The sequence below is a fragment of the Drosophila teissieri genome, unplaced genomic scaffold (genome assembly GCF_016746235.2).
Source record: "Drosophila teissieri strain GT53w unplaced genomic scaffold, Prin_Dtei_1.1 Segkk118_quiver_pilon_scaf, whole genome shotgun sequence".
Classification (NCBI taxonomy): domain Eukaryota; kingdom Metazoa; phylum Arthropoda; class Insecta; order Diptera; family Drosophilidae; genus Drosophila; species Drosophila teissieri.
Window position 1 is genome coordinate 2,098,741 of NW_025224987.1, and position 12,434 is coordinate 2,111,174.

Here is a 12,434-nt window from a genome sequence, read left to right on the forward strand (position 1 = left end):
CCAGAAGAACAAGATCATCAACATGTGTTATTCTGTCCAAAGAGCACCCACTTAAAGTGTAAGTTGCGTGCATTGAGTTGGCACGACAAAAGGTCATAACTTTACACTTAGAGCCATTTAAGTTTAATACGTTATCACGGCACCATGTTTGAAAGCAATCTAGATCGGATTGTAAGTCCAAATGGCGAGAAATGTCCTTATATTGCAAGCATAATTTTACATCATCAGCGTACATTAGTACACGCGAATGATTTATTATTAAGGGAAGGTCGTTAATAAATAAGGTAAAAAGGAGAGGACCTAGGTGGCTCCCTTGTGGGACACCGGATGTGACTCGGAGAATACAAGAAAGAGAATTTTTAAAGAGGACCCGTTGCGTCCTGCCATTCAGATAACTTAGAATCCAATTTAGGAGATCAACAGGGAAACCTAATAAATCAAGTTTTTTTATCAAAAGTGAATGATTAACAGAGTCGAATGCTTTACTAAAATCCGTGTAAATGACATCTGTTTGAAGATTATTTTTGAAACCCTGTACTACGAAGGAGGTTAGCTCCAGAAGGTTAGTAGTTGTTGATCTGTTATGTGAAAGTTCCCTAAGCAAACGAACATGTCGCCGGTGAAGTGGTTAGGTCCAGTTCACCGGCACTGAACGTACTAACCACTACTAGATGCAAACTACTTGAAGATGTTCTCAAAGTAGTTACTATCGAATGACTGGACACGCACGAAACCATCTTCTCCGCCCGAGGCATAACTCTTGCCGTCCGGATGGAAGGCCAAACTGTTGATGGGTCCGAAATGGCCATTGAGTCGGGCGAACTCCTCCTCGTATATTAGATGGAAGAAACGCGAGTCGAACTTTCCAGCCTTGGCATGGCATCTTGACCGCCGCCCAGCACGACATGATCCAAGATTGGGCTGATGGCCGCCGAGTAAACAGGTAGCTCCGTATTGTAGGTCTACAGGCATATAAGAGACTGAGAATCGAACAATTTGGCGGTGGTGTCCTTGGAGGCGGTGACAAACATGGTGCCATCCTTGCTCAACTGCATGTCGTTGATACCAGCGCTGTGATCCGTGCCAGAGTCAACCACCTTCTGGCCCTTGCGGATGTCCCAGATGGCAATGTTGCCATTATCGTGGCTCTACTAGATACCGGTGCTAGTACGAGTTGTATTTGAAGAGTAGCAGAGGCATTCTTGAAGAAAAAAAACAGATCACAACCGATAACATATATCTTTACATAATAGCCCGGCTTTCGCAGTCAGCAGAGTATGGTGTGTCGAAGCCACACGTTTATGGGCGCCTGATGAGAACAGGGAAAGAAAATCACTTAAAATAAATGCCGTACGATTTTCTTTTGCGATGTTATTCCATGCGTAAACGCATCGATCACATTGAGCCTGTTACGTACAGGGAAAGGGGTACTATCATCTCTTTGAGTCAGACGGATTGCGACAAAGAAAATGAAAGTCGACAAAAAACGAGTGTCCGATGACCAGTTCAGCGACCGCAATAGGTCACAGAACAAACAAGAGAGAACGCTATAGTCGAGTTCCCCGACTATCTGATACCCGTTACTCAGATGGTGAAAGTGCGCAGGACACACAACACTCACTGTTTTTGCGGTTTGTGGGCGTTAAAGTGGGCGTGGCAAAAAGTTTTTTGGCAAATCGATAGAATTTTACAAGACTAATACAAAAATGAAAAAATATCAAAACATTTTTTAAAAGTGTGGGCGTGGCAGCTTTTGGCGGTTTGTAGGCGTTAGGGTGGGCGTGGCAAATATTTTTTTGGCAAACCGATAGAAATTAAGGAGACTGACACAAAAATGAAAAAATATCGAAACATTTTTCAAAAGTGTGGGCGTGGCAGTTTTAGGCGGTTTGTGGGCGTTAGAGTGGGCGTGGCAACATGAATCGAAAAACTTGCGCTGCTTCTATGTCTCTGGAGTCTGCATGCTGAATCTCAACTTTGTAGCTTTTGTAGTTCCTGAGATCTCGACGTTCATACGGACGGACAGACGGACGGACAGACGGACGGACAGACGGACGGACAGACGGACGGACATGGCCAGATCGACTCGGCTATTGATCCTGATCAAGAATATATATACTTTATATGGTCGGAAACGCTTCCTTCTGCCTGTTACATACTTTTCAACGAATCTAGTATACCCTTTTACTCTACGAGTAAGGGGTATAAAAACCTACTCCAGTTACGGGCACAGTTCACCAAGGGTATTGACTCCCAAAATAGGGGAAATTTAGAAATATGACTCCTAGGTGGGAACACTTGGCATAGAACACCGATAGATCAGAAAAGTTCTATGCCGGTATAAAAAGTCCGTGGCCCACCGATAAAATAGTCAATACCCGGGTTAATACCCGTAAGTCAATACCCGGGTGAATACCCGTAGGTCAATACCAGGTGAATACCCGTAAGTCAATACCCGGGCGAATATCCGTTAAAATAATAGGACGTATTCTGGAAGGATCCAATACCAATACAAGGAACACGCTTGAAGAAAAACCATAATTTTATAGAAGTCTCAAGATGGGCAGCAAGGAGTCTAAAGTCTCCGACAACACCGCCAATGTGATCAACACGGTGAAGGTCGTCGACCACAAAGAGGAAATAGCAGGTGTGCAGCATACCGTGGAGTTCATCGCCGCTTTATTAATATTGCTGGCACTATTGAATCTAGTAAAAATGTACAAAAGATCTATACAGCGGAGTCGGGACCATTACCATACCCTGAAAAGAATCGTATCCAGTATCCCACAACCCCAATACGTGCATAATTGAAACGCAAACGGCAAAACAAATAAACAAAGAATAAGTGAACCGGTGCATTTTTGTGTTAATGTGGATATCAGCAAAGTCAAAGTAACAGCGTTTACTTTCGAAACAAATGCATAATCCAAGTAATCTGATAGTCGGATAGCAGCCGAAGCGTGCCGCAGAAAAACAACTCATTCACTCATTCATATATCTAAAGAAAGACGACCTTTACTTAGTGTATTTTTTTTTCCATTTGTTTGTGTATATTTTCATATTGTTCGGTTACAAATTATTGGTGCACGAATGTATATGTATAACTCCATCACTATATATATAGCAACACCCATAATCCAACGCGTCGATATCTCATCGCTTCGGATTAAAGTGGGGTAAGTTTGACGGAACGAGTTTCTCTATATTTTTATATATGAATATATTCTCGTGCTTATTATATTTTCACACAATTGGTAAATATAAGTATATTTTTGTAACAGTGGTAACCAAAGGGTGTCAGATATAGAGAAAAATATTTTATTGTTAGCCTATTTCAAGCAATGTATTTCATTGATAGAAAAAGTTATGCAAAAACAAAAGCCCTCAGAGCGACGTTTGTAGTCGTGAATAGCCAACAATTTTTGTTGACGTGCGCACCGTTGCCTGGTGATGAATTCGATACTCCCCGCTAAAAACAATTTTAGTCAACTTCTTATAATCTTTGTATGCTAGCCTTTAATTTTTGTATTACACATTACACATGGCACTAACCAACAATTTATTACTCAATAAAAATTATTCTATTATTTTAACTACAACAAAATGAGTAGGTAAACATTTCCAGAAGGGGTGCTGACGCGAGAAGTGGAGTAGGTCAAAAACGATGACTTAACGTTTGACGGACAACCTTGACAAAAGGGGATCGTATTGCGCGGCCCGCGATGATCCATCAGGCATGCGGACGCATGAAGGGGAGGGAACGTAGCTGAAACATTGCCCGATCGTTTTACCATCAAGCTACAGCTTATGGGGCAGTGAGGACTGCTGAATGACGAACGGTAATCGGATGCCCCTCCCTTGGCCTGAGTCCCTACCCAGGACACAGGCACGATTTCACCTACGTAACAGAATTGGCTCCCAACGGTGGGATTTGTCATAATTTTCAAGGAATATTGTCATTAGGTTCACCGAAAAATAGGCATAAATTCCATCTTTTAATGTCCTGATTAGTTTGACTATATATAGAATATTGAACTTAAGTAAAGTTAGCGTACGCATAATAATTCTTTTACCATTTAGTCTATTTTAAAGTCCCCAACTTCTGCAACTGAGAATGCGCATAAATGGTTCAGAATAGAGGCATGACTTTGAGATCACTTTTGTTTATCTTCCCTTTAAAATCGTAAGTCTTTTGTTTTGTCCTTAGAAAAATCGGTTTTAAAATAATTCCTTAAATCAAGAATGCGTGTCCTTGTTATAATATCAAGCAACTAAGTTCCGATCGCCGTTTATTTGTAATTAACGTAAATATAATTTGAGGGTGGCTCACGCTTCCAACGTATTAGGCCAAGTAGCGTGGTCGTTCGATAAGGTTGAGTCCAAAGAGGATAGGAGCGCAGATATAATGGTAACTCATTTAGCAGTGCGGTGCGGTTTTTTTTTTTTGCTTACGTGCGAGTCCCACGGCCACACCTCCCGCCCAACCGACCGAGGGGCGCTGCCGTGTATCGTACGGCTCGAATCGCGGGAAGATAGACGCGATATAGAAGACAGTAAAGGACGAGGAAATATATGTATGCTAGTAGTAATATCTAAGAATTCGTTAAGTATGTTAGTATGGATCGCTTTAGAAACGACAGAGAGTCAGAATTAGAGATAATAGGATAGAATCTATTATAGTCAGAACATAATACTCTGTAGGGATCATGCAACTCATAGTTAGATCTACAATGATTTAAAATTAAAGGTACGTAATTTCTAGTAAATCTGCTTGGAACAGTGAAGTTTAGCCGACTAACCAAGTCGGGACTATCCACTTCACCACGAATAAGGTTAAAAATAAAGACTGTTCCAAGCATCGTTCTACGGTTAGCTAAGGAGGGTAAGTTAATTAACATTAATCTACTCGAATAAGGAGGTAATCTACGGTTTGCATCCCTATTAAGGCGCCGTAAGGCAAAAAGTAAAAAGTTCTTTTGAACCGATTCAATGCGGTCCGAGTAAACTTCATATTGTGGACTCCAAACAGGTGATCCATACTCGAGGATCGGACGGACTAGAGAAATAAATAAAGTTTTGGTCATGTAAGGATCATCAAATTCCTTAGACCACCGTTTTATAAAACCAAGCACACCCCTGGCCTTATTGACAATAGACGAAATATGGTCTAAAAATTTAAGTTTAGGGTCCAGAAGAACACCAAGATCATCAACATGTGTTATTCTGTCCAAAGAGCACCCACTTAAAGTGTAAGTTGCGTGCATTGAGTTGGCACGACAAAAGGTCATAACTTTACACTTAGAGCCATTTAAGTTTAATACGTTATCACGGCACCATGTTTGAAAGCAATCTAGATCGGATTGTAAGTCCAAATGGCGAGAAATGTCCTTATATTGCAAGCATAATTTTACATCATCAGCGTACATTAGTACACGCGAATGATTTATTATTAAGGGAAGGTCGTTAATAAATAAGGTAAAAAGGAGAGGACCTAGGTGGCTCCCTTGTGGGACACCGGATGTGACTCGGAGAATACAAGAAAGAGAATTTTTAAAGAGGACCCGTTGCGTCCTGCCATTCAGATAACTTAGAATCCAATTTAGGAGATCAACAGGGAAACCTAATAAATCAAGTTTTTTTATCAAAAGTGAATGATTAACAGAGTCGAATGCTTTACTAAAATCCGTGTAAATGACATCTGTTTGAAGATTATTTTTGAAACCCTGTACTACGAAGGAGGTTAGCTCCAGAAGGTTAGTAGTTGTTGATCTGTTATGTGAAAGTTCCCTAAGCAAACGAACATGTCGCCGGTGAAGTGGTTAGGTCCAGTTCACCGGCACTGAACGTACTAACCACTACTAGATGCAAACTACTTGAAGATGTTCTCAAAGTAGTTACTATCGAATGACTGGACACGCACGAAACCATCTTCTCCGCCCGAGGCATAACTCTTGCCGTCCGGATGGAAGGCCAAACTGTTGATGGGTCCGAAATGGCCATTGAGTCGGGCGAACTCCTCCTCGTATATTAGATGGAAGAAACGCGAGTCGAACTTTCCAGCCTTGGCATGGCATCTTGACCGCCGCCCAGCACGACATGATCCAAGATTGGGCTGATGGCCGCCGAGTAAACAGGTAGCTCCGTATTGTAGGTCTACAGGCATATAAGAGACTGAGAATCGAACAATTTGGCGGTGGTGTCCTTGGAGGCGGTGACAAACATGGTGCCATCCTTGCTCAACTGCATGTCGTTGATACCAGCGCTGTGATCCGTGCCAGAGTCAACCACCTTCTGGCCCTTGCGGATGTCCCAGATGGCAATGTTGCCATTATCGTGGCACTACTAGATACCGGTGCTAGTACGAGTTGTATTTGAAGAGTAGCAGAGGCATTCTTGAAGAAAAAAAACAGATCACAACCGATAACATATATCTTTACATAATAGCCCGGCTTTCGCAGTCAGCAGAGTATGGTGTGTCGAAGCCACACGTTTATGGGCGCCTGATGAGAACAGGGAAAGAAAATCACTTAAAATAAATGCCGTACGATTTTCTTTTGCGATGTTATTCCATGCGTAAACGCATCGATCACATTGAGCCTGTTACGTACAGGGAAAGGGGTACTATCATCGCTTTGAGTCAGACGGATTGCGACAAAGAAAATGAAAGTCGACAAAAAACGAGTGTCCGATGACCAGTTCAGCGACCGCAATAGGTCACAGAACAAACAAGAGAGAACGCTATAGTCGAGTTCCCCGACTATCTGATACCCGTTACTCAGATGGTGAAAGTGCGCAGGACACACAACACTCACTGTTTTTGCGGTTTGTGGGCGTTAAAGTGGGCGTGGCAAAAAGTTTTTTGGCAAATCGATAGAATTTTACAAGACTAATACAAAAATGAAAAAATATCAAAACATTTTTTAAAAGTGTGGGCGTGGCAGCTTTTGGCGGTTTGTAGGCGTTAGGGTGGGCGTGGCAAATATTTTTTTGGCAAACCGATAGAAATTAAGGAGACTGACACAAAAATGAAAAAATATCGAAACATTTTTCAAAAGTGTGGGCGTGGCAGTTTTAGGCGGTTTGTGGGCGTTAGAGTGGGCGTGGCAACATGAATCGAAAAACTTGCGCTGCTTCTATGTCTCTGGAGTCTGCATGCTGAATCTCAACTTTGTAGCTTTTGTAGTTCCTGAGATCTCGACGTTCATACGGACGGACAGACGGACGGACAGACGGACGGACAGACGGACGGACATGGCCAGATCGACTCGGCTATTGATCCTGATCAAGAATATATATACTTTATATGGTCGGAAACGCTTCCTTCTGCCTGTTACATACTTTTCAACGAATCTAGTATACCCTTTTACTCTACGAGTAAGGGGTATAAAAACCTACTCCAGTTACGGGCACAGTTCACCAAGGGTATTGACTCCCAAAATAGGGGAAATTTAGAAATATGACTCCTAGGTGGGAACACTTGGCATAGAACACCGATAGATCAGAAAAGTTCTATGCCGGTATAAAAAGTCCGTGGCCCACCGATAAAATAGTCAATACCCGGGTTAATACCCGTAAGTCAATACCCGGGTGAATACCCGTAGGTCAATACCAGGTGAATACCCGTAAGTCAATACCCGGGCGAATATCCGTTAAAATAATAGGACGTATTCTGGAAGGATCCAATACCAATACAAGGAACACGCTTGAAGAAAAACCATAATTTTATAGAAGTCTCAAGATGGGCAGCAAGGAGTCTAAAGTCTCCGACAACACCGCCAATGTGATCAACACGGTGAAGGTCGTCGACCACAAAGAGGAAATAGCAGGTGTGCAGCATACCGTGGAGTTCATCGCCGCTTTATTAATATTGCTGGCACTATTGAATCTAGTAAAAATGTACAAAAGATCTATACAGCGGAGTCGGGACCATTACCATACCCTGAAAAGAATCGTATCCAGTATCCCACAACCCCAATACGTGCATAATTGAAACGCAAACGGCAAAACAAATAAACAAAGAATAAGTGAACCGGTGCATTTTTGTGTTAATGTGGATATCAGCAAAGTCAAAGTAACAGCGTTTACTTTCGAAACAAATGCATAATCCAAGTAATCTGATAGTCGGATAGCAGCCGAAGCGTGCCGCAGAAAAACAACTCATTCACTCATTCATATATCTAAAGAAAGACGACCTTTACTTAGTGTATTTTTTTTTCCATTTGTTTGTGTATATTTTCATATTGTTCGGTTACAAATTATTGGTGCACGAATGTATATGTATAACTCCATCACTATATATATAGCAACACCCATAATCCAACGCGTCGATATCTCATCGCTTCGGATTAAAGTGGGGTAAGTTTGACGGAACGAGTTTCTCTATATTTTTATATATGAATATATTCTCGTGCTTATTATATTTTCACACAATTGGTAAATATAAGTATATTTTTGTAACAGTGGTAACCAAAGGGTGTCAGATATAGAGAAACATATTTTATTGTTAGCCTATTTCAAGCAATGTATTTCATTGATAGAAAAAGTTATGCAAAAACAAAAGCCCTCAGAGCGACGTTTGTAGTCGTGAATAGCCAACAATTTTTGTTGACGTGCGCACCGTTGCCTGGTGATGAATTCGATACTCCCCGCTAAAAACAATTTTAGTCAACTTCTTATAATCTTTGTATGCTAGCCTTTAATTTTTGTATTACACATTACACATGGCACTAACCAACAATTTATTACTCAATAAAAATTATTCTATTATTTTAACTACAACAAAATGAGTAGGTAAACATTTCCAGAAGGGGTGCTGACGCGAGAAGTGGAGTAGGTCAAAAACGATGACTTAACGTTTGACGGACAACCTTGACAAAAGGGGATCGTATTGCGCGGCCCGCGATGATCCATCAGGCATGCGGACGCATGAAGGGGAGGGAACGTAGCTGAAACATTGCCCGATCGTTTTACCATCAAGCTACAGCTTATGGGGCAGTGAGGACTGCTGAATGACGAACGGTAATCGGATGCCCCTCCCTTGGCCTGAGTCCCTACCCAGGACACAGGCACGATTTCACCTACGTAACAGAATTGGCTCCCAACGGTGGGATTTGTCATATTTTTCAAGGAATATTGTCATTAGTTTCAACGAAAAATAGGCATAAATTCCATCTTTTAATGTCCTGATTAGTTTGACTATATATAGAATATTGGACTTAAGTAAAGTTAGCGTACGCATAATAATTCTTTTACCATTTAGTCTATTTTAAAGTCCCCAACTTCTGCAACTGAGAATGCGCATAAATGGTTCAGAATAGAGGCATGACTTTGAGATCACTTTTGTTTATCTTCCCTTTAAAATCGTAAGTCTTTTGTTTTGTCCTTAGAAAAATCGGTTTTAAAATAATTCCTTAAATCAAGAATGCGTGTCCTTGTTATAATATCAAGCAACTAAGTTCCGATCGCCGTTTATTTGTAATTAACGTAAATATAATTTGAGGGTGGCTCACGCTTCCAACGTATTAGGCCAAGTAGCGTGGTCGTTCGATAAGGTTGAGTCCAAAGAGGATAGGAGCGCAGATATAATGGTAACTCATTTAGCGGTGCGGTTTTTTTTTTTTTTTTTTTTTTCTTACGTGCGAGTCCCACGGCCACACCTCCCGCCCAACCGACCGAGGGGCGCTGCCGTGTATCGTACGGCTCGAATCGCGGGAAGATAGACGCGATATAGAAGACAGTAAAGGACGAGGAAATATATGTATGCTAGTAGTAATATCTAAGAATTCGTTAAGTATGTTAGTATGGATCGCTTTAGAAACGGCAGAGAGTCAGAATTAGAGATAATAGGATAGAATCTATTATAGTCAGAACATAATACTCTGTAGGGATCATGCAGCTCATAGTTAGATCTACAATGATTTAAAATTAAAGGTACGTAATTTCTAGTAAATCTGCTTGGAACAGTGAAGTTTAGCCGACTAACCAAGTCGGGACTATCCACTTCACCACGAATAAGGTTAAAAATAAAGACTGTTCCAAGCATCGTTCTACGGTTAGCTAAGGAGGGTAAGTTAATTAACATTAATCTACTCGAATAAGGAGGTAATCTACGGTTTGCATCCCTATTACGGCGCCGTAAGGCAAAAAGTAAAAAGTTCTTTTGAACCGATTCAATGCGGTCCGAGTAAACTTCATATTGTGGACTCCAAACAGGTGATCCATACTCGAGGATCGGACGGACTAGAGAAATAAATAAAGTTTTGGTCATGTAAGGATCATCAAATTCCTTAGACCACCGTTTTATAAAACCAAGCACACCCCTGGCCTTATTGACAATAGACGAAATATGGTCTAAAAATTTAAGTTTAGGGTCCAGAAGAACACCAAGATCATCAACATGTGTTATTCTGTCCAAAGAGCACCCACTTAAAGTGTAAGTTGCGTGCATTGAGTTGGCACGACAAAAGGTCATAACTTTACACTTAGAGCCATTTAAGTTTAATACGTTATCACGGCACCATGTTTGAAAGCAATCTAGATCGGATTGTAAGTCCAAATGGCGAGAAATGTCCTTATATTGCAAGCATAATTTTACATCATCAGCGTACATTAGTACACGCGAATGATTTATTATTAAGGGAAGGTCGTTAATAAATAAGGTAAAAAGGAGAGGACCTAGGTGGCTCCCTTGTGGGACACCGGATGTGACTCGGAGAATACAAGAAAGAGAATTTTTAAAGAGGACCCGTTGCGTCCTGCCATTCAGATAACTTAGAATCCAATTTAGGAGATCAACAGGGAAACCTAATAAATCAAGTTTTTTTATCAAAAGTGAATGATTAACAGAGTCGAATGCTTTACTAAAATCCGTGTAAATGACATCTGTTTGAAGATTATTTTTGAAACCCTGTACTACGAAGGAGGTTAGCTCCAGAAGGTTAGTAGTTGTTGATCTGCGTTTCATGAAACCATGCTGACATGGTGAAATAATTGACCTACAAAGGTGCTGCAAATGAGGAGTGATAACGTTTTCAAAAAGCTTAGGGATAGCAGACAATTTGGAGATTCCTCTGTAATTGCTTGCATCCGATTTGCTACCTTTTTTATAGAGAGGGATCACAAAGGACTCCTTCCATATTTGGGGGAACTGTGTAGATTCTAGAGATAAGTTAAACAGTTTTAGTAGAGGTTTGCACAAGGCTTCCGCACAGAATCTAAGCACACAGCCAGGAATTCCGTCGGGACCTGGCGAATAGACAGGCTTAACTCGCTGAAGATCATAAAGCAGTGAGCTTTCGTTTAAAGTGGGACAGAATATTAAATTTGACTTTGATACCGCGTAAGAGTAAGGTCGTTCGGAATGAGGTAACGTAGAATATGTGGTTTGAAAAAACTTGGCAAATAGATCGGCTATTGCCTGATCCGATGTTACCGAAGTATTTTCAAAAAATAGCGAGGAAGGGTAACTAGTTGTTTTGCACTTAGTGTTAACGAAATTATAAAACTGTTTGGGATCCTGTGCGAACTGGAACTTACAACGGTTTAAATAATTCTTATAACACTGAGCATTAAGCAAGGTAAAATTTAACCGAGCACTTACATATTTAGAAAATATAGATTGAGAACCGGTATTTTTAAATTTTATATAAAGTCTGGACTTAACATTTCTTAGGTGTGTCAACTCTTTATTAAACCAAGGAGGTTTGTTAGAAGTAGACGGATAGTACATCGGAACACAAGAGTTGAAAAATTATTTAATTGCAGTATAAAAAATATCTACGGCATCGGCCATTATGTTGCAAGAATATAGATCGGACCAATTAAAGCCAGATATAACAAGAGAGAACGCTATAGTCGAGTTCCCCGACTATCTGATACCCGTTACTCAGCTAGTAAAAGTGCGAAGGAGTCTTCAGCACTGACAGTTTTTGGCGGTTTGTGGGCGCTAGAGTGGGCGTGGCAAAAAGTTTTTTGGCAAATCGATAGAAATTTAGAAGACTTATACAAAAATGAAAAAATATCAAAACATTTTTCAAAAGTGTGGGCGTGGCAGTTTTGCGCGGTTTGTGGGCGTTAGAGTGGGCGTGGCAACATGAATCGACAAACTTGCGCTGCGTCTATGTCTCAGGAGTCAGTATGCTTAATCTCAACTTTCTACCTTTTGTAGTTCCTGAGATCTCGACGTTCATACGGACAGACGGACAGACGGACGGACAGACGGACGGACGGACAGACGGACATGGCCAGATCGACTCGGCTATTGATCCTGATCAAGAATATATATACTTTATATGGTCGGAAACGCTTCCTTCTGCCTGTTACATACTTTTCAACGAATCTAGTATACCCTTTTACTCTACGAGTAACGGGTATAAAAAGATTTAACCTCTGAAAGTTTGCCTTACGAAAACAATGAATTCGTTTGGTTGACTTTT

At 40.9% G+C, this 12,434-nt stretch overlaps 1 protein-coding gene across 1 annotated transcript; it reads right to left on the bottom strand.

Annotated features, from left to right (window-relative positions):
- Positions 1-678: 678 nt before the first annotated feature.
- Positions 679-6,628, bottom strand: LOC122625513 (eukaryotic translation initiation factor 3 subunit I-like). The gene is made up of 5 exons (XM_043805607.1): positions 6,605-6,628; positions 6,158-6,339; positions 5,921-6,074; positions 967-1,148; positions 679-883 (listed from the first exon to the last, which is right to left on the bottom strand). Exons 1-5 carry the CDS (start codon positions 6,626-6,628, stop codon positions 679-681), a joined length of 747 nt encoding a protein of 248 aa, XP_043661542.1.
- Between the last annotated feature and the right edge of the window lie 5,806 nt (positions 6,629-12,434).

Coding starts and splice junctions, on each gene's coding strand:
- LOC122625513 (XM_043805607.1), bottom strand. CDS start 6,628: ATGATAGTACCCCTTTCCCTGTAC. Junction 6,075..6,157: donor TCTCAGTCTCTTATATGCCT/GTAGACCTACAA, acceptor GCGGCGGTCAAG/ATGCCATGCCAAGGCTGGAA. Junction 884..966: donor TCTCAGTCTCTTATATGCCT/GTAGACCTACAA, acceptor GCGGCGGTCAAG/ATGCCATGCCAAGGCTGGAA.